At 46.4% G+C, this 23,141-nt stretch overlaps 1 protein-coding gene across 5 annotated transcripts in view; it reads right to left on the reverse strand.

The window, feature by feature from the left end:
- The window catches only part of LRRC1 (leucine rich repeat containing 1), a 127,074-nt gene extending 106,298 nt beyond the window's left edge, over positions 1 to 20,776 (reverse strand). For 4 of the 5 annotated variants that reach the window (XM_036415412.2, XM_036415413.2, XM_036415416.2 and 1 more), the window contains exon 1: positions 20,341 to 20,655. In XM_036415412.2, coding sequence (XP_036271305.1) covers positions 20,341 to 20,499 — 159 coding nt within the window. In that variant the 5' untranslated portion in view covers positions 20,500 to 20,655. Of the gene's footprint in view, positions 1 to 20,340 lie in introns of all 5 variants that reach the window. The other variant, XM_036415411.1, reaches the window with a different exon arrangement.
- Between the last annotated feature and the right edge of the window lie 2,365 nt (positions 20,777 to 23,141).

Here is a 23,141-nt window from a genome sequence, read left to right on the forward strand (position 1 = left end):
GTCAAGAGCATATACCTTGGCTGCAGGCACATCCCCAGTAGGGGGTGTGCAGGAGGCAGCTGATCAATGTTTCTCTCTCATCGATGTTTCTAACTCGCTATCCTTCTCCCTTCCTCTCTGTAAAAAAAATCAATAAAATATATTGATTCATACAACAATAGCCATCCAGTGTGAATGAATCAAACTTACCACCATCTATTTTTTTTTGTCACATAGGCAAAAAAAATATATTTTTGGTGTGCCACAGAATTTTAGTGATTAGCTTATCATGTGTGTTATGACATGAAGAGTTGAAAATCACTGCTCTAGAGCATAGAAAAAGTATAAATGTGATCCTTACCCTCAGGCGTTAGTTATATTCTCCCTCTTGAAAAATACACCAGAAATTCAGAGTAAGCTTGGGGACCCTTATTTTCCAACCACAGGCAATTAACATAATGATATGTGCCAAACAGTGCTGGGTGCTTTATGTATATTAACAGCAACCTTCATAACCACCATCCCTTGATAGTATCACTATTCCCATTTAAAGCAGTCATTTTCAACCTTTTTCATCTCATGCCACACACAAACTAAGGACTAAAATTCTGAGGCACACCAAAAAGTAGATATTTTGCCAATCTGACAAAAAGGATATAATTTTGATTAATTTATAAAAATATAGAATAGTAACTACCCTTTTTACTCCAAAGTGACTTTTTAAAAAATCAGGTGCCTATATTGTACATCAGGACTTCTGGTACCAGGAATTAACCAATCAGATGCAACATTATCATGTGACATGACCAATAAGATACAGTTCTATTATATGGCCTATATATTTATGGTTCAAGATAGGGCATTCACACCTGACAGCTATTAGCTGTTGTGTTAGCTGTTGTCATATTTTATTTTACAATCTAAGGGAAAAGAGGTCAGTGGCCCTGACTAAATAGTTAGGTACTACATGTTTGAAAAAGTCGTGTGGCACACCCGTTGAAAATCGCTGACTTAAAAAATGAGAAAACTTAGAATCAGAGATATTAAGTAACTATGAAAGATCACTTAATCAGTGGGGTGTAGAGTTAGGACATGAGCCGAAATCTGGTCAACCCCAAAGCCCTCTGCACCAGTGTTTCTCATCGTGTAGCCATGGACCACCACTATCACTCACCTGGGGCACTTGCTAAAACTACAGATTCCTGGTCCTACCTACCACCCCCAGGTAATAAATCAGGACCTCTGGAGAAGGAACTTCAGGATCCTTGTTTTAAAACAACTCCCAGATACATCTGGTAAAGAACCAAGTTCAAACCACTGTGGTGACCCACCAGAGACCAACCAGAGAAAAGCAGCCTGGCCTTTTAAACAGACAACAGATACACATACACAGGTTTGGCTGTGAGCATGATGTGTGTACGTGTTGTTCAACAATCATGCTGGCATTCAACCACGTGCATCATTCTTTAAAGCATCATTTAGGGAACCTTCCCCAAGTGGTCCGCAGCCTAACGTGTCCAGAGCTCAACAAGCCCAGAAAGACAGTCAAGCTGATCGCAGAATCTATTTTGGTCTTTCAATGGCCAACAGAAATTGTATATTTATCTCCAAAAAGCTAGGTAAATGTTGAGAAATAAAAGGTCTTTCTAAATGGGCCTGTTAGCCACTTAACAAATACAGTGTGTCTGGAAGCAAAGTCTTTAAAGTCAGGCTGGAAATGTAGGGATGAGTGACGTGTGGTCCAAGCCTCCATGCACCTGCCTGTCTGGAGCTGCCTCAGAGACACACTGCTGAGCAGAAGTGTCAGTGCTCCATCAACTTTATACACAGAGAGATGGCATTTCCCAGACCCATCCCAACATCCAATGTACCTTTTCAAAGGAACAAAGATTTGTAAACACATGTGATGGCCAAAGCCTTAGTGTAAGTACCCTGAGGATAAATAGTATTTTGAAATTTGAGTAAAACCCACTCAGCGAATATTTTGAAGGATAAAAACATGTCTTTGGATGTGCAAGCGCCTAAGTTTCACTACCTGTAATGAAAGGTCACGCAGTCAATTCACTGAATTTAAAACAAAATAGAGTATAACATTTTATGGAATCAATACCAAAAAAGAATTTGACCAACATATTACTTTAACCAAAAAAACTCGAGCTAAAAATTAACTCAATAAATCACCCCAATAAATTTAGTACCCACTTCGCAAAATGCAATCCTATCTAATAAAAGGGTAATATCAAATTGACCATCACTCCAACAAGATGACCACCACAAGATAGCCTGCAGGGGAGGGCAGTTGGGGGTGACTGAGCCTACGGGGGAGGGCACTTGGGGGCAGCCAAGCCTGAAGGGAAGGGTAGTTGGGGGGTCCAGGCCTGAAGGATGGGGCAGTTAGGGGGTACTAGGCCTGCTGGGGAGGGCAATTAGGGGCAGCCAGGCTGGCAAGGGAGGGCAGTTAGGGGCAATTGGGCCAGCAGGGGAGTAGTTAGGAGTTGATCAGGCTGGTAGAGGAATGGTTAGATTAGGGGTGTCGAACTCAATCAGAGAAGGGGCCAAAATCTAAAATCCAGCCTAAATCGCGGGCCAAATGGTTTACTGAACAGTCATAAACTGTCATTGTGATGGAAATGCAGCGGAGTGCAGTGATGACAGCGCGGTGCGGGCCACATTGCAAGGCCTGGCGGGACGGATTTGGCCCGCGAGCCTTGTGTTTGACACATGTGGGTTAGATGATCAGGCTGGCAGGCAGAAGCAATCAGGCAGGAAGGCAGGCGAGCAGATGGGAGCCAGCAGTCCTGGATTGTGAGAGGGATATCCGGTGGGATCAGGCCTAAATGGGCAATGAGACCAGATTGGAGAGGGTGCAGGTTGGACTGAGGGACACATTACCACCCGCCCCTCCGTACACAAATTTCATGTACCGGGCCTCTAGTTATTAGAATATTACTCACCATATGCCATATGCTGTACTTTACACCCTTGTGACTATTTTGTATCCAATTTGTGCTTTTTAATCCCTTCACCTTTGTCACCTGCCTCCAAACCCCCTCCCTCTTGCAACCATCAAAATGTTCTTTGTATCTAAGAGTCTGTTTCTGTTTTATGTGTTCATTTCTTTTGTTCTTTAGAGTCTGTATATAAGTGAAATCCTTTGGTATTTGTCTTTCTTTGTCTAATTTCACTCAGCACAATACCCTCTAGATCCATCCATGTTGTTGCAGATAATAATTTCATTCTTTTTTATGGACGAGTAACATTCCATTGTATCTATGCCACATTTCTTTTTCCACTTGTCTACTGATGGGCACACTTGGGTTGTCACCATCTCTTGGCTATTTTACATAACGCTTCAATAAACACAAGAATGCATATGCCTTTTTGAATTGGTGTTTTGGGTTTCTTTGGATAAATATACAGAATATCTAATCACTGGTTTATATACCTGAAACTAATACAATATTGTATACATCAACTGTAATTAAAAATTTTTAATGTTCAAGTGAGAAAAGAAAATGCATTTAAGAGAAGTAAATACATAGAGAAGAGATGAGGGGGGGAAAAGCCTAAAGAAAATATTGTAAATGAACAAAAAGAAAAGGCACAAATTAAGAAAGAGGAGGAACAAAAGAGAACCAAAGAGAGGCTCCCTCTACAGTGAAAAGAAGTCAGGATGCAGGAGACTTAGAAGGAGCTAGCAAATGTTGATCACAATCTGCAGCCCATTTGAGCCAGTCTTCAGATTACTATCATCTCCTATTAGCTCCCACAGAAAAACTAATTAGTTAGCTCTTTATCTTTAAAACCTCCACCCTCCCAGATGAATGTGATGACCAGGAAGGTAAGGTGTTACCAAGACCCTGTGCTCCAGTTTCCACCTCCTGCCACAGTTTTAGGAAATGTTGCAGTATCTGTAGAACAGAGGGTGCAAATGGGCAGCCCACACAACCAAATCCAATCTATCGATACACACTCAATTCATATAGCCACAACCAATTCTTCAAATCATTGAATAAGATGCCCCACAGCTTTGTCTATAGCGAGACTCCTCATCCTACACTGCCCACCTACCCCTGCCATGGGTGTGTCTGACTGTGTGACTACTGATGGAGCTGATCCATCCAACAAGCAAGCCTAGCAGCGAAAGGGCATCCTGAGACTGATGACCTTCCCACCCACAGTGTGTCCCCATCCGTTCCCGGGTCACACCCAGGAATACTGACCTCACCCAGAGCTGCTTCCTTTCATGCATGTTCAACTCCCATGTTCCAGAGCTGCCCATGACCTCTCCCATGGCCTTATTCCCACTATTTTCTCTGTGACCATCCATCCCTTGCTGGAACTCCCTTCTTTCTCTGCCTAAATAACACCCCAAAAACTTGTTTATCAGAAACTTCAGATGACTCACACCCTGTTGCCCTGCTCTCCTCTATTCAGTAGGTGGAACCAGTGCCTACAACCCACCTTTCTCTGTCCTAGACCTCCACCTCCTTTCCCAGTAGACTGCCCTGCCTCAGTTTCCATTGAAAAACCTAAAGCCACCAGGCTTGATCTTTATTTATCAGCATGCATCCCTTCTCTCGCTCCTCAAATTCTGAGGGTGGCACCCAGTCACTTGAACTAAGAATTCAACTGTTATCCTTAACCCCTGAAACCACCACTCTCCATTTCCAATCCTCTCAGCCACCTAAGCCTGGACCTGGTTGCTTCTAAAATATTCTCCATCTCCAATCTTGTTCCTCTCCAATCCATCCACAGCTGCCACCAGGCTGAGCTCTCCAAATTCAAGCCTGACAATATACTCCTGGACTCACACTCTGTTGATGGCACACTTCCACCTACAAAATGAAGGTTACTCTCCTTTACCTGGCATTCATGGCAGCCTGTCCCTGGACACCCTCTCCTTAAAGCCCAGGCCTCCGACAGCACTTTGCTGTGCTGTGCCCTCTGCCCTTTTACCTCCAGGAAACCATGCAGCCAGCTCCACAACCCAGGCCTCACCACAATTTGCTCATGTCTGGTGCCATCACTAAACTCTGACCCCTAGAGGCAGAGACTGTCACTCACCTTTACATGCCCATTAAGAACACAGTGGGCCTTCAATGCACATTAGCTGCATGAAGATCTCAAAGCCACCAGGGTGGGTCTGCCAGATTACCACATGGCATGAAAAAGCATCAGCTTTTGAAGTCTGACCCATCCAGCCAGGTCATTTCCCACCTCAGTGACCTTAGTAAAGAGCGAGGCCTCAATTTTCTCATCTAACACAGGACTTTAAAAAGCCCTCCAATATAAGGCTAACGTAAGGACCAAACAAATTCTGTTTAAGTGCCTCGTGGTCCATCTGGACTACGCAGACAGTCAATAAAGAGCTACTACTGGCTTTTTCAAAATGGCACCTCAGAGTTCATTCCTCTCTTCCAAGGGCAGGGCAGGGCAGCGCAGGTCATCCAGTGTGTGGGCAGCCCTGGCCCAGGGCTTCAGAAACACTTCCTGCCTTTTGGCCATTTTGCTCCTCATTAGCACCTCTACTGAGAGGCCAGAGGGAGAGGAGCCCTCCTTCTGTCAACATGACTAATGGTGTGTTATCTTTCCCAGCTACTGTTGACCCTCTGCCAGCAAGGCAGGCTGACTCAGCCAGCAGCACCCCCCCCCCCAACTCAGGTGGACAGCAAACAAATGTAACATGCCTAGGGGAGCCAGCTCTATGTCTGTGGCCACACACAGTACCCCCCACCCACCCCGGGGAAGGAGGCGCCAGGCTCAGACTGAACTAGACTGACGCTGTACTGCTGGCATCATCAGACATCCAGAATAACCCATTACACCAAGGCGCAATGAGAAATATTTGAGGGTTGATGCATCTAAACTACTTTATACAAAAATTGGCTTAATGCAACAGGCACTTTTAAAGCATTTTCTATGAGTAAGACCCCAAACTCCCTAATATCTATTAGAACAGAGACATAAGTAAATCCTTGATGACAAACTGAGGGAACAGATGCACAGTTCAGTCGCCCCCTAATAAACAGCAGGAGAGAAGTGAGCTGCACAGGGCTGGAGGAGCAGGGAGACTTGGCTGCAACTAGACCTGGGAGGGCTTCACAGAGGAGGCGGCATCTGCCCTGGAGAAGAGCATTACCAGCAGAGACCACAGCGCTGACAAAGGCCGGAGGTCTGTAATATGTGAGACCACTAAGTCATAGACGTTTCACTATTAAAAAGTACATTAGGAAGTACATCAGAATTTAACAATTTAGAAAATAAGTATATACGGCAAATTAATGTTTATATTATTCTATTTGCTTCTCTTACAAAATCTCTCCCACACACAGTGAGAACAAAATCTAGGGAAAATGTGTACATGTATGTAGAAGCTTATTTTAAATAAAAAAAAAGGGGGGGGGGCGGGGAACTTGGGAAACAGAAATTATTCCTACTATAGGCTTTTCCTGAGCAAATGGTCCCTGTGGTTTTGGCAGAAGACAAGAGGGTTAAACTAGAGAGAAACTTCACAACTATCTACTACTGGCTGATGGGAGAGAAGGTGTTGCAAGAGCCCAGCAGACTCACACTGCCTGCCTCTCTTCCTTTTTTCTTGTAGCAGACACTGCACCCCACACCCATTCCCAACCTCTCTATTCCTATTCCATGCCCTCCTTGCCTACCTGCCTATCACTATAAAGAAAAGAAGAAGAAAAAAAGACTGGGCTGGCCCTGGGACTCCATCCTTTTCCTCGGATGCGCCCTGTGAGGAGCAGCAGCAGGAGAGAGGCCCAGCAAGCCCCACAGAAGTCCCAGCAGTGCCCAGCATGCCAACCTGCTAACCCAAACCACCTTCCTTCAGGCTCCTGATAGGGGAGGTCGCTAAATACCTCCTTCATTTAAGGCAGCTTAGGTTGAAATGTTTGTTATTTGAAGTCAAGAGTATTCCAAATATGTACACTCCTATTTATCCAAGGCTGAATCCTCTCTCCCTAAGGGGAAACTAACATCACTGAACCACAGAAGTTACTGGACATTGCTCTTGGACCAAACTTACTTTGAACCTAAACCTGAAAACTGAAATAAAACTTTTTAGAACATATAAATGTTCAAAGACCACATAAACTGCCCATCACACACAATAACCCTCTGATATTTGTACCTTACATGACATATTTACACATTTTCTTTTTAAACAGTACATTACTAAAGAATGATGGGGTGGGAAAGGTAGAAGAGTAGGGGCTGAATAGCTTTCTCCTGGCCTCTGCTTTACTTCAGTGAACCATTAGTTACCAAAAATGCAGTCATGTGTTAACACTTTCCCCATCCTTCCCCTTGTCATTTTATTTTATTTCATTTTAGAGAGAGGATGCTTCCCGCAACCTGGATATGTGTCCTGACCAGGAATCGAACCCACCACCTCTTGGTGTACGGGATGATGCTCCAACCAAATGAGCCACATTGGCCAGGGCTCCTCTTGCCATTTTAGAATGAAGTTCTGTTGAGAATCAGGTATGGGGATAATCATAACATGATACTAGGTGAAGTAAATCCACTGTAAAATTCATATTTTCAATAACTTAATCTTGTTAGCATTCATTTGCAGTGGTATTGGCATATGTATAGTTTCAGAAAGTATTCAATACATTAGAACCTCTTTAGAATACTGGCCTTTTCAGTCAAGACTAATGGCTGCCTTGTCAGCTAATTCCTTCATATCATGCTTTGAGAGCAGAGACAAACAGTATAATAGCTAAACAATTATGAGCAGAATTATAATGGGAGTACTGCTATGATAAAAGCAGTGCTTGTTATGTTCAATAAGACTTCTCTCCTTTCCCCAAACAGATGTGCTTTCAACAGTGCAAGGATACAGCTATAAGTTACTTCCAAAAGGTAAAAAAAAAAAAAAAAAAAAAAAAAAAAAAAAAAAAAAAAAAAAAAAAAAAACAAACACCAAAGAATGGGTACCACTAATCGTCTTTAAAAGCCTAGGCTTGGATAAGCACAAGAATATTTGGTGACCTACTTCTTAATACAATATTTCAGCTCACTACTCTTTTTCTTTAAAAAATGCAAAAATAACCCAGGGGTCATAGGTCTCTCCCTGTTCCCTTTCACAGAACAGACACAACTCCTGGCCCATCAGGTGGCTTTTGGTGCAGACAATACGGTCTCCCCAAGTCTGACCTTGAGGAAAGAAGGCCCTCATAGCTAAGAGAAATGGCTCTTGAACCCACCTCTGCTGTGTAACCTTAGCAAAGTGATTCATCTTGGTGTCCCAGCAGTGTCCTCAGTGGTAAAATAAAGTTTTCTATGTAAAACGAAGCCATGGTTGTGGTAAGGATTAAATGAGCTAATCATGGGGAATGTTTACAACAGTGCAAGGCATATTGCTCAAAAAATGTTTGCTGTCTGTACTGTAATTATCATTGCCCAGGCTTCCTCTCCTAAGTTCATAAAAACTTTCACCGTGCCCCAACTAAGGTACTTGCCAGTTCCTACATTGTTCCTTCCCTTTCCCAGTCTTCCCCAACCTGGCCAATGGCTCTGCCATCTCCCCACTTATTAAAACCAAAAGACTGCACTCCATACATCAGCAGGTCTTCACCCTATGTCATTACCCACTGCTACAACCCTTGTCTAAGTCACCGTCAGCTCTGATCTGAATGAAACCTTTCCACAAAAAGCCTCCTCTCCAGCTCTCCCACTTCTCCTCCTCCTCCCTACAGACTAACTGCTAACCAGTAGGCAGAGTGAGCTTGTAAGGCATAAATCAGAGATCTTTATGGGCTTTTGACCCACTCTCCCTTACTCCAACTGACAAAAAAAAAATCCAAACTCCTCACAGTGTGGCCAAGCCCTGTAGGTGAGCCCCACCAAACCCCAGAAGGACAAGGTAAAATATCTGCCTTGCTAGACAGAACTATTCCTAAAGCCCAGGCAGCACGCATATACATGGGAATGTGAGGGACAGGGAATGGGGAAGATCTATCCCCAGGCCCCATTCAGGAAGCCTGGCTCCAACATCAAGTCAGAAAGCCAAGGATTCAGCTGGAGAAGAAAATTTCACCCACACACACACACACACACACATATACATACATACACACACACACACACTGATCCTAATGTACTTCTTGAGAAGCCACCTTAGTCTGCCATTAACCCACAGGGATTCTTAACTTGGGTCTCCAAACCAAGTTTCCCAAAATATAGTCTCTCGGCCCAGTGATAATTTCAAGCAATCACCTCTGATTTATTTGAATTCATTTAACAAGGAGACAAGTCCTAGCCAAGTGCTCATTTAACCTCACTTCTGAAGACTGGGAAAATGCAATAGACACAGGGGGAATAATTCAGTGTTCAAAGGGTGTGTATGTGTGTGTGAGTGTGTGTGTGTGTGTGTGTGTGTTAACCAAAGAAAATCTGCTGATCTTTTCCCCTTAATTGGCTCTAGGAATCAACAACTGACCACAGGAGGTTAATTATTTGGAGCAGTTTCCCCTATTATCTAATCCTTGATTATAATGATTAAGCCTAGACTTGTGGTTCTACTAACCCTCACCCAGCAACCTCACAAAGCACGTGCACAAGTGACAGTCTCCTAAGGTTAGTGTTGTGGCACTGAGTCATAAAAAACCTATAATATCAGCATCCAAAGAGATCAGAATTCAAAGGGACCTTGAATGTCACTGACAATATCCCATCATCACTCAGATAAGGAAACTGAGACTCAAGAGATTCTGCGATTTGCCCCAGGTCACAATGCTAGTGTTGGACAGAACAAGGACAAGGACTCGGGGTGGACTTCACTCCAGCATGATGCCACCCACACAAGCAAGGACTGCAGCGAGTCAGCTCTTCTGAAGTCATCTTCAAGCTCTCACTGATAGGTCTGGCTCAAGGCCATTTCTAAATCCACTCCCCAACAGGGCTGAAAACTTCCCCAAGAACGCTGCTCAAACACATACTAAATGTCTGCTCTGTGCCAACCACCCTGTTAGTCAGCAGGAATGCAAAGAAAAGTTGCGTAGCTTTAAGGAACTCGCTTTGATGGGGGAGGGAGATAATTACAAAGAGGTAGGACTAGTGACACAAGTGTCCCCCAGAGACCAGAGAGGAGGAGAGGGAAGACTTTCCAGATGAATGATGTCACTTAAGCTGGGTCCCATGGGATCAAGAACAATGAGCCAGGCAGAGAAATGTAGAAAGAGTAGCTGACAATAGACAGAGGAAGGAAAATGAAGACTCAGGAGCATGAAATGGTATGTCAGTAACTAAGGGCAGCTAATTGTTGCAGAAACACAAGGTTCAAGTTGGAAAGAGATGGGAGATAAGGTGGAAAGGATAGAGGACAAAAATGCTGGCAGGTTGTATCCTGCAGGTGTCAGAAGCAGGAAGTCACACCAGCACATTTGATCAAGTGCTGAGAAAAGGTTTGAAGGAGACAAGAATGAAGGAGCTTGGGCCTCTACCACAAAAGAGTCAAAATGCTAACAACAACGATGGGATTTTAATGGTTACTCTCTATATTACAGACACTGTTCCCAGCATTTACACATATTAACCCATTTAATCTTCATACATCTTTATTGGGTGGGAACTATTATTACCTTCTTTTTACAGATGAGCAAACTGAGACACAGTGAGGCTGAGTTACTACTTGCCAAAGGTGTCACAGCTGAGAGGTCAATCTCCTAACCATTGTACATGCTTTCTCTTTAAGCAAAAGTCTCGGGCCTGAACCGACACTTCAGTAGAAGGGACAGAGAGAGGAGCTGATCCACGCTGTCATCACACCAAGTTAATTAATTCCCCCCACATCCTGCACAGTCCTACCCTTCTGCTCCAGAAATAGAACCAAGTCAACCCACAGTGAGGGTGCCTGCTCCACAACACAACATGGTATCACCTCAAAGCTGCCCGCCTGCAGTGCCTGCCCTCCCCTTCCCAGCCCATGTGAAAGAGTCCTGCTTTCCTGATGCACCCCAGAGCCCACTCCACAGCAGACCCATATTGGATACATTAGGAATTCCATGACGCTAAACTCTCCTCAACCAGCGAAAACGTCACCTTTTAAAAATTCTCTGAATTCTTTTAAGCATCCAGCAGAGTAAAAACAAGGCTATTGTGACGATGTCACAGTCCAGAGGGTCCAGAGACAGGCCGGCTGCACTAACAAGCATGAGCCTCAGGGGTATCAGCATCTCCTCAATCAAGTCAAGAACCTTCCAAATCAGGTCAAGCAGCCAGAGGCCAGGTCACACCCTCAGACGTTCAGAAACTACTCTCTGGCCTTCACAACTGTTCGCTGGGCTTGAGCTCCTAATTTCCACCTCAAGTTAGCTGGCAGCCTCCTGATGACCTTTTCCCCAGGAGTGGGTGTGAACTGTGGAAAGAAAGGTGACAAGAGTGGTAGGGGGGACAGAGCCCAGGAAACAGGTGTGACACCTCCTTCCACCCACCAAATGGCAAATCCATTCCTTTTGGAAACAGAACTGCCAAATTTCTTGCAATTGAGTCCATTTCTCTGTAATCTAGACGTGACAGGCTAGATAAGAAAATCCTTCAAAATGATGATAACAAATTATATTTTAAATATTCTACATCTTCCTTCTAGGAGATAAAGTATTTTATATTACACACACACACACACACACACACACACACCATTAGATTTCTAAAATACCACATGCAACAGTAATTATCATTCCTGTCCACTAAATAACACCCAAGCGAAAGTAAATGGACAGCCAGAAGTTTCTTCTATGCATTACTCATCATCCCTCATAACTATCACATGACGTAAAGGACAAGCATTTCTAGCGCTGAGTTCCGGGTAGAGTCCTAAAATATAAGCAAACTTTCCCTTAGCAGAGAGAAGCCTGTAGTGCATACAAGATTCTCACCAAAAGAGCCCAATGCTTCTATTCCACGGCACAGCCAAGATCATGGGTGGGAATTTTGTCGTTCTGGCTAAGAAATGTTTGCATTGCTATTTCTGACCCTATGGTGTAAATACCAGCTATACTTTACATGTAAATTTTCAAGTCTGTAGTAAAAGGTCCTTTTAAGGATATCCCAAATACAGTACCTACTTATCATGGGACAGAAACTGAAAATTCCGGCAGTGAGGACAATGGGCTGGAAGGTTGTGGGGAGGGGTTGAGTTGCCCTTCGCACTGGAAGCTCTAGGAAGAAGGGAGGGGATCTGAGGAGGCAGGTTCATTTTGCTAGTTTATCAGCATGACTCGACTGTCAACTCCAGAAAAGTTTTATTAAGTGAATAGTTTCACTTTTTCTCAAAGTAAAACTACTGAGCTATTTATTTTAAAAGACATGCCAGCAACAAGCATCTTCCAAGTTACTCTAGAATAGGGGTGTCGAACTCAATCAGAGAAGGGGCCAAAATCTAAAATCCAGCCTAAATCGCGGGCCGAATGGTTTACTGAACAGTCATAAACTGTCATTGTGATGGAAACGCAGCGGAGTGCAGTGATGACAGCGCGGTGCGGGCCACATTGCAAGGCCTGGCGGGACGGATTTGGCCCGCGGGCCTTGTGTTTGACACATGTGCTCTAGAACCATGGTCGGCAAACTGCACTCGCAAGCCACATGCAGCTCTTTGGCCCCTTGAGTGTGGCTCTTCCACAAAATACCACGGCCTGGGCGAGTCTATTTTGAAGAAGTGGCGTTAGAAGTTTAAGTTTAAAAAATTTGGCTCTCAAAAGAAATTTTAATCGTTGTACTGTTGATATTTGGCTCTGTTGACTAATGAGTTTGCTGACAAATGCTCTTCAGGGATCCTCAAACTTTTTTAAGTGGGGGCCAGATCACGGTCCCTCAGAGAGCTGGAGGGCCGGACTATATGAACTACTAATTCCTACTGTAACACCTCGGCTGCGCTCACTGCCCAAAAAACCTGGAGGGCCGGATCAGACTCCTATGCGGGCCCCATGTGGCCCGCGGGCCGTAGTTTGAAGACACCTGCAACAAAAATGCTCCAAGTGTTAGTCTTTTAAAGCATCAGCAGAGGCTGATAAAACTAAAGTTTATGGTACAGTTACATACACAGTACACAATCGTGTTACTCATAAAAAAGAGAACCCAGAGGCTTGCATTTTTATAAACTTCATGACACATTATCGGAAATCAAAAATAAACTTTCCCATCCACAGCGCATCTGGCTGTCCATCTCCCCCTGCAACTCCCACCTTACTTAGAAAACTTGTCAGGCCTTAGCTAGCAATTCACACTCTGAATGTAGACACATCCCATAATCAAGAAGAACATGCCCACAAAAAAGTGGTGAATGACCCCCAAGGATTGATGAGGTGCCTCGCATGGTCAGCACAGCATGGGAGGTGGCAGAGCAGAAAGAGCCCTGGACCAGAGAACTCCCCGTGTTAACACCTTGGACAAAACCATCCCCTCTGTCCCTCTCACAGGTGCCTTTTCCTTTCCGATGGCTGGACCACCGCAGCAGGCTCCTGACAGGCCTCCCTGACTCCACACCTTACTGTGCCCCAGAACTACATTTCTAAGACAGAGATCCAACTATACTGCCCCTCTGCCTACACACCATCATGGGCCACCTCTGCCTACAGAACAGGGCTCACCTCCTGAGCAAAATCCCAAACATAAAGACACTCTCATTCTAGCCACCTGGGAAGGATGGGTTTCGGCAACAACGACATGCTTTTTCCCTCTTTTCAGTCTAGTGTGAATGTCATGTCTAAAGCCTTCCCTCAGCTCCCAGGAGAATGTGAGACACCTCAGAGCTGTCACTGGAGTCACAATGGCAGGCCTCCTTGTTCCCAGGTGGGCTCCCAGCTCATGAATGTGGAGCTGGAATCAAATGTTCACTCCAGAACTGGTCAGGACCAAGTTTCTTTTTCTTTTTCTTTCTTTTTTTTTTTTTTTTTTTTTTTTTATTTTTTTTTTTTTTACTTACAGTTTACATACAATATTATTTTGTATTAGTTTCAGGTGCACATCATCGTGGTTAGACAATCATATACTTTACAAAGTGTTCCCTCTGATATTTCCAGTACCCAACTGGCTTCATACATAGTTATTACAATATTATTGACTATATATCCTATGCTATCCTTGACCAATTTTCTTAAACAAGCCTCTTGCATAATTTTATTAAATAAGTCTCAGTTTCTGCACTTGCAAAAGTGAAATTATAATGACTAACATGAGATGTTATTCAGTTTAAGGGAAATAATTTATGTAGAGCATTTAATACAATGTTTGAAGCTCAGTAAAATCTCAACAAGTGATGGCTATTACAATTATTATTCATATGTAGCAGATACTCATTAAATGTTTCTTAATTAAAGAGACTCTTAAATTTACAACTTCTCTAGGTCTGTTTCTTTACTTGTAAAGATGGAAGGGGGCAGGAGTGGAGGAGAAGAAAAAGGGGGGTTGTACCAACACATACAAGAGCCAGAAAACAAGTGTTAAATGGTTTATAACAAGTAATAACAATATACCTGAGAAATGAGAGCTGTCCCCCTAACTTGAGAAATGTGTAGATCGCCACTATAAATACAAAGTACTCTCTTGGGCTCCCTTCCACCTAAGCTTTGCCTTAAATTATTTTTATTACAATGTTATTTAAGTATAACCAAATATAAAAAGAGATATGTCCTCCCTGTGCTCAGCTCTTATAAAACTATAAGATGAAGCAATTTAAAAATCTGGTAAAAATCAATAAAAGATGACTCAACATTAATTTAACATGACAGATGACGGTGATGCAATGTTACTGACACGCGTGGCTGCTCACAGGGTATTAAATACAACAACATCTCGGAGCACGTTCCTTGCAATTCCACATGCCTGCACCACCGTGGGCCCCAGGCCCCCTCAGCTAGCCATCACTCTTCTCTAATGACTGCTATGAAACCTTTGCTCATGTGACTTCCAGCCACCAACCGACCCAAACACGTGATTTCTGCAGCAAGGCCACATCTGCTCTTTCCCCCTTTGCTACAGACAATCAAAGGAATGCTCAATCAAACACAGGCACTAAAACCTTAGGGTGCTACTCATTTGTAGTGATACAGATATTACAGAACCTATGATCTTTAAAATTATTACTTAAAAGACGATTTAAAATTTAATTCTTGTTTTAAAAAGTAACTTACAAACTCCCAGGAAAAAAAAAATGTTTTAAACCTCCAGTTTAAGAAAAAAATGTCTTGCCGAAACCGGTTTGGCTCAGTGGATAGAGCATCGGTCTGCGAACTGAAAGGTCCCAGGTTCGAGTTCGGTCTAGGGCATGTACATTGGTTGTGGTTGATGTTTCTCTCATCATCGATATTTCTAGCTTTCTATCCCTCTCCCTTTCTCTCTGTAAAAAATCAATAAAATATTTTTTTTAAAAGAAAAAGAAAAAACATCTTATAATAAAAGTGTCTTGCCACAGAATCCAGAAAGATCTTAGACATCTTAGACCTAACCCTGAGCGCTTGGCATGCATTCTCTCTTAAACGCCAGAAGAACCTATAAAGTGGGCACTGCTCTCACACGGGAGGAAACCAAGGCTTGAGGAAACCATCCACGTGGTGGAGCTGCACATGAACGGTGGCAGCAGCCTGCTCTCTGCTCCTCACCACTAGCCCTAAGAGCCCGGGCAGGGGGGACCAGCAACGGACAGCAGGAATCCAGGGGAAAGCAACCAGGTGGAACCAGAGAGAAAAGATGGCATTTTGAGAGAAAAATAACAGGACTTAGTGGCGAGATGAAAGGAGAGAAAGTAAGTCCATGGACTTGTAGAGACAGGAAGAATGGCAGTCCCATCCTTTAAAAAGGAAACCGGTGGGGAAAGAAGCCAGGTCAGGAGACAAGGTACGGTGGATTTAAGACAAAGGGACTATTCCAAGCGGGGATAGATATGCTCTTAACAGATCACAGCTGGAGCTGTTCAAGTCACATTCATAAAAAGTATTTCAAAAATATAAGATCAAAAGTCTCCTGTGGGGCTCAGTGGTTGAGTGTGGACCCCCGAACCAAGAAGTCACTGGTTTAATTCCCAGTCAGGGCACATGCCCCAGTTGCAGGCTCGATTCCCAGTAGGGGGCATGCAGGAGGCAGCCAAATGATGTTTCTCTCACATCAATGTTTCTGTCTCTCTATCCCTCTCCCTTCCTCCCTTCCTCTCTATCTCTCTCTCTCTCTCTCTCTCTCTCTCTCTCTCTCTGAAAAACCAATAAAAACATATTTTTTAAATGTCTCCAGCTCAGAAGAGATATAGAACATAGACTGGAAAGGCAAGATCACTGAATTCTGACTAACATTTTGTCATTACTAATTTCAATACGCTAGTGTACTGTAGAAATCAGACTGTAGAAGGGGAATTACAATGGATAAGAAATAGGAGCAGCCTACCCATGGCCACACATATGAACTCATTCATGCAATAAACACTATGTACCAGAGATACCATTCTATGTCCAGCCACGAACTTACGTCCCTGTCCTCATGGAGCTTATGTTCTAACTGAGGAGAAGACAAAGAAAAACTAACCAAGTATGTGCAATCTCAAGTTAGGTTGTGACACGTATTCTGAGGGCGAGGAAAAAATAAAGCAGGATATGAGAAAGGAGATATGAAGGGGGGGGTGTTTGAAATAATGTCATCTGGCACCCATGGAAAGAACTCCAGCTGAACTCTAAAAGGAGGCGCCGAGATGAAACCAGTTTTTATATTAAAAAGGTTTGAAAGCATTCACTCAAAATTCCGCTATTAGACTAGGTCAGTGGTCGGCAAACTGCGGCTCTCGAGCCACATACGGCTCTTTGGCCCTTGAGTGTGGCTCTCCCACAAAATACCACGTGCGGGCATGCAGGTACAGTGTGATTGAAACTTCATGGCCCATGCGCAGAAGTCGGTTTTTGGCTCTCAAAAGAAATTTCAATCGTTGTACTGTTGATATTTGGCTCTGTTGACTAATGAGTTTGCCAACCACTGGACTAGGTACATGTACTGGTGCTAGAGAGATGACAGTAAAACACACATATTTGAAGGTATTCGAGAATCACTGCACACTGAGGGGGGAATGATGATGTCATACACAAGAAGGAAGTACAGAGGGGTCTGGAGGAAGACAAAACAATGTCACAACCACACGATCTTAACTTCTGAAGCCACATCCAACTTGAGTATTCAGAAAAGCACAGATGCTGGAGTGGTGATATGTTTAAGGGGAGAGCAACAAGAAGAGGAGGAAAATCTGTATCAGTCTCAGCCACATTCGTTCAGCAGACGAACAGCTGTTTAGTAAGCAGTACCTCCTGGGTGCTGGGCTCTGTGCTCACAAGGGTGAGCAAAAACACGTGGACACCTCCAGGAGGTGCAAGTCTATCTCTGTTAATACACATCCCAAATGGATCAAGCTGGGGGAGGTGGCGAGAAGCAAATGGATGGGAAAGGTGAGACCATCTTCCAACCAGGGCCAAGCCAAAGATGAGCGATCTCAACCTTCCCTACAGAAGAGTCTTCTAATCCCAAGGTGGCACCACTGCTGAGGATGGCTAATGCAGGTTCAGCAGAGGAGGTTCCATCAGATCAGTAACCATCAAGTTTGATAACTGTGGTGCCTGCTCCACCCCACAGTGACCACATCGGCCTCCCCACAAAGCTGTGAACAGTTTGTAGGAACCATATCTCCATTCATCTCTGTGTTCTGGGCCACTAGCAGATAACGAAAGGTCAATAAATATTTGACGGAGGCCCAGGTTTGGTGACATGCGTAAAGCAGGAGGGGCTAAATAAATGAAAGTCTGATGGGTGTGAGGCCAGATTCCGGCGAGGCTGATATAGTTGGTGGACACATGTACAGGAGGATGACCAGCGACTCTGTATCTAAACAGCTAGATAAACCTGAAAGAGTCACTTCAATTCTGAGTCTCAATTTGTAAAATGAGGGGGTTGGAGGAGCAAACCAGGGGTGGCAGGCCTTTCAGTGGAGATGAGATGCTTTTCCTTAACCTGAAGTCGGGGGGGGGGGGGGGGGGGAGTGTGTGAGTGTGTGTGTGTGTGTGTGTGTGTGTATATCTCTGCTGTTGAGGTAGGGGGTGCAGGATTCCCCTTTGTGCTTTCAAATAAATTACAGACAGAGCATGCAGCCAGTGTGGCTACCACCACAAGGACCTTGGAGGTCTGTCAGAAAGAGAGGCCCACTGGTGATGTGGCAGGTAAGGAGACAGAGGTTGGGTAGGGGGCAGGGACAGCAGTGAGCCCTGCTAATGAGTCATCCAGGTCTCGGAGGTGAAAGATCACATGGCCCAAGGGAAGACTTGAACTCCGAATGAAAGTATCTGGCTTGTACACCCCAGGCCCCCAGATGTACAATAGTCAAGGAGAAATAGATTCTGGTTTAAGGGCTGTGAGAGAGAGGATTACCCATAAGCAAGGCCACCTTTAGCCTTTGAAAAGCATGTTTATACACTGTTTTTACAGAGTTCTATCAGACTGTATTTCGAGTTTCTCAGAAGTTTCCACTTAGGATCAGTAGAAATACCTGACATTTCCAAAACCCATAATTCCCATACCAAGCTGAAATCCCCAACAGTGCAGGAAAACCCACAACCTTTCAAAAGAGAATGAAAAGCCAATCTAGTCCAAGGAAATTTCCCAGTTTTGCAAAAGAAAATGAACAAACAAACAAAAACACCACAAAGCACTGGAACATTTCTAGCTGAACAGCTTTTCACTCAATCTTTAATAACTTCATTCTGAAGCCCGTGAAGAGTATTAAATTACATATTCTATATTTCTGGCCATGGCAACACTTAACACTTACTACAACATAAGGCAGTAAGTGAGCTAATGACTTTCAAGTCAAATTTAAGAAAGTTAAAGGCCAGACAATAGCTAAAGCCTGTGTTTGAAAGAGCCTGCAAAAGAATAAATGCCTGAGGGAACTGGATGGCTCTTGGGCTTCTAAGCTAAATAAAGCTGGGGGGGGGGGGGGGGGGGCGCTTTGCAAAGATCCTAGCCAGGATAATCCCCGTGATTACAGGGCGCAAAGCTTCCAATCAATTCTACGCCAACCAAGGAAAATTAATTAATCCAAGAAGAATAACAAGACTTGAAATATTGAGGGGGGGGGGGGGAGAGACACACAGTTCTGCTTTTTAAAACATGCTGTCAGCGCTGGAGACCATATCGGGTCATTCTAACAAGCCAGAAGGTCTGACTAGCGAGGAGTGTCTGTGACAAGGTCTTGGCTCTGTGTTCACTAAAGGACGAGTAAGTTAGCAGCGTTCCAAGGCTCAGGCAGGCCTTCGGGTGCTCTCCGGCCTCCCGGAGCCTCCCTACTTCCTGCACACCTTTGAATTATTGCACTCTGACTTCCTGCATTGCACACCCCTGGATTTGGGATACCTTCCTCCTGAAGGGTCACTCAGGCTAAGTTCCCGGGGCAAGCTCGAAGGTGGAAAAGTTTGCAGTCCCGATCCTCCTCCATTAAAGCGCAATCAGCATGTGTCCCCTGACAAGTTCAAGCATACTTGATAGATTTATGTAACAAGCAACTCTGAAGCGGTAAGGCATCGCGGCTAGGGCAGAAGTCAGGAGGCTGAGGGCTGGCTGGCTGAGTGCGGCTGCTTCCACACAACAGGTCCACGCAGGCAGGTCCAAGAGGCGAGCACCTGGGCAACCTGCCCACCGCAACCCCTGGCGCAGCCAGCTCTCCCGCGGCCCCTTACCCCCAACCCCTAGACCTCGGGGCCGCTCCTGGGGCTTCAGGCAGGCCGGCCAAGCTACAGCTCTCCCAAGCACGATACATGGCGATAAGGCCCGAGCACATTCCTCGCCAGATGCCCAGATGAAGAGGCTCACCAGGGCGCTGCCCACCTTCTCCAGGACCAGCCCTGGGCCGGGAGATGCGGGGCGAGGAGGGTCCTGGCCCGGAGGGCGGAGAGCGGGATGCCGCGCTCGGTGCTTCCAGCGGGAAACAGCCCGAGCCACCTGGCGGCTCCTCACCTGCCCAGGCGAAGGTGCCAGGTGTTCGTTAGCACCCAGACGCGGATCTAAACTCATCCGAATGTTTCCCCAAGCCGCACCCGGCTTTAGAGACTAGGAAGACATCAAGTCGCTCTGTATAAAATGGAAGGAAGGAAACTTTTGTGGGGGCTGGCGGAGGGAGGAAGGGGGTACACGGAGCAAGAAGCAGGTGAATGCAGGCAGAGGTAGTGCCTGAGGGACGCGCCGGACGGCCGGCCGGCTCCGGAGGTGGGGAAGGGGACGAGGGGACAGCGGAGGGGCGAGAGGAGGCAGGGGGCGGCGAGGCGGGCCGGCCCCGCTCGGCCGCGCTCCCCGGGCGGCGCTCAGGTGAGGCCGGACACTCACCTCGGGCAGCTCGCGGAGCTGGTTGGCGTCCAGCAAGAGCTCCTCCAGGCTGCGGGCGTAGCGGTAGATCTCCTCGGGGACGTAGACGAGCGAGCAGTGGCGCTTGTCGATGGTCTCCACATGACGGTTGCACCGCCACAGGGGGATGCAGTGGAACATCGCCGCCCCGCCGCCGCCGGGTCCCGAGCCGCGGACACCCCCGGGCTCTGAGCCCGCTCCGCCCGGCGGCTCCGCTCCGCCCGCCGCCCTCTCCGCGCTCGTTGGCTCCCGTGCTCGCTGGCTCCTCGCGCGCGGACCTTCGCGGCCTGAAACCCTCCCAGGAACCCGGGGCGGGAGCCACAGCCTCGTCCCAGCGCCCCCGCCCGCCAGCCGGTGCGTCCCCTCCCACCCTCCAGTCTCGCCGCCGCCGCCGCCGCCGCAGCCGCTGCCGCGCAGAGCTTCCTACTCGCCGCCTCCGCGCGACGGAGCATGCGCGCCAGTGGGCGCGCGCCCAGGGCGTTTCCCGTCCCGGGGATGCTCCGCGCCGGGTTTTCCCCGCGACCGGACCCGGGGGAGGGTCGTGGACCTGCGGACCGGGCGCTCGAGGTCCGATTTCCCCCTCACCCTCCCTACTTGGACCCAGACTTGGGGAGCATCGAGCCCCCTGAGGAAGCCAGGCTGCACAGGAGACTAAATGCAAAGATGAGGCCGGGGAGAGGCAGCCCGAGCGGAGCAGAACAACTTTGATTTTTTTTAGTTTTACTTAACTCGCTCTCCTCTCCCAGAGCTCGCTCCCCTTCCCCAAAACAACTTTCTCTTCCGGGGTCAGGCAGGACCGCCCAGAAGCGTAGTGAGGGGTCTCCGCCGCCCTGATGCTGCTTTCTCAGCCACGTGTACGCCCTCCGTCCACCGAAGCCCCAGCGAGTGCGTCCCGCGCGGAGCCAGGGCCCTTGCCTTGCCTTCTGGCCCGCGGGCACCGCCTGCAGGCTGTGTAACCGGGGAGCACATCTTCGGCAGTCACTGTTCATTCATAGTAAAAGGAAATCCCCAGGCCACCAGCGGCTTAGGAGGGGGGTGGGGGGAAAAAGAGTCCGCGAGATTCTCATAGGTGTGGGTGCACCCCATCAGGAGCCCAAATGTCAAAGTGAGCTGGCAAGGGTGAGTTTCTGAACCAGTTCTGCCTGGCCAGATGTTTGGCCCCTAGCGACCGGTCTGGATGGTGTTAGAGGGACTAGCAGGGGAGGTGGTACAGGTCGCGCGGGGACTGCCTGGTGACCATCCTCCTGGCTCCTGTTGTCTGCATGGACACCCAATCTCTTGCAACAGGTAACCCCGGACAGCACAGATGGTAATGACTGTTCTTTTGACCCGGATTCATACCCAAGGACAAGGGCCAGAACCCTGAATTTTGCCCCTCTGCTCCTGTAACTCTTTGTATCGCACTCAGTGTCTGAGAATCACCACACTGTCTCCTTCCCAGAGGCTTGCCCACCAGGTCAGAGCCAATCACGTTGATAGATGTCTGACTCCCCTCCCAACTGCCCCCTAGTCCTCATACTTTCCCCTTGGAGTGTACTCAAACACCGGATTCCACGTGTGGCCTCTGCCACCCTCGCTCCCCCGCCTCCAGCTACTGAAGATAAAATCTAAAGCCACAGAATCTGCACTTCTGCAGAAGTCTGAAAGTTGAGCATGCTCAGTGGCCAAAGTAAAGGCTGGTCTGAAACAAGTTTTTGCAGGGCATAGGTGGCTTCACAAACTCTCCTCTTAGTTCCACTTGTGCAACGGGCGGTTTCCCCTGGGTGAGCCGGAGGGGAGCTCTTCATTTCAACTCTGCTAGGAAGGCATTCCTACCCCAGCAGTATCACCTTAACTCTTTAAACCTAAACAATCCTAAAGCCCTTGCCCTCCCCACTCCCCACTCTCTTCTGTTTGTCTTTGTGTGAGTCCTCATTCTCTGGAAAGGCTATCTGGACTTTGAACCTTAGCTACTTTTCTTCCTTGTTCTTGTATTCCAGAAGCCCAGTTTTGTGCCACCTTTAGTGGAAAGCTGTGGTTCCTCACTGAGAGTCTGTGTCTGCCATGGTAAGCAAGCCACTGTCTTTGCAAATTTTCCAACTGCTTTAAAAAGGAAGGGAGGAAGGGACGGAGGGAAGGAGGAAGCCAGGCTCCCTCATCGTAATCTTCTACTAACTTCCAGAGGTGATCACACTAGTTGTTTTAATAAATGCCAAATGTGTTTTTAAAGATGTGGCTGATCTTCTTAAAAACTCAGACCTCACTAAGCATTCCCTGTGTGCCTCTCCAGGAAACTTACACTTCCTTGTGTTATCACCTTAATCCCAAAGAGACCGTGACCTCCCCTCCCCTCTCCCTACCCGGACATCAGGAACAGTTTCACTTGCTTTGTAGAACCCTGAAGCTACCACAGTGCCATATACACACTATATGACAACAAACCTGTGATGACTCTATGGAAAGTCAGTGGCAAAATTCTTGACTTCCCTTGTTTCCAAGCACCTGCCAAGAATTTGAAACAGCCCTAGCTGGTTTTGCTCAGTGGATAGAGCATCCAAATGCAGACTGAAGGGTCCCAGGTTGAATTCTGGTCAAGGGCATATGCCCCGGTTGCAGGCTCAATCCCCAGTAGATGGTGTGCAGAAGGCAGCCAATCAATGATTCTCTCTCATCATTGATTTTTCTATCTCTCTCCCTCTCCCTTCCTCTCTGAAATCAATAAAATTATATTTTTTTAAAAAGAATTTGAAACATTAGTCTGGTAAGAGAGAAAAAAATGAAAAACACTTTGTCAGCTGGAGAAT

Source organism: Pipistrellus kuhlii, unplaced genomic scaffold, assembly GCF_014108245.1.
Source record: "Pipistrellus kuhlii isolate mPipKuh1 unplaced genomic scaffold, mPipKuh1.p scaffold_m20_p_5, whole genome shotgun sequence".
NCBI lineage: Eukaryota > Metazoa > Chordata > Mammalia > Chiroptera > Vespertilionidae > Pipistrellus > Pipistrellus kuhlii.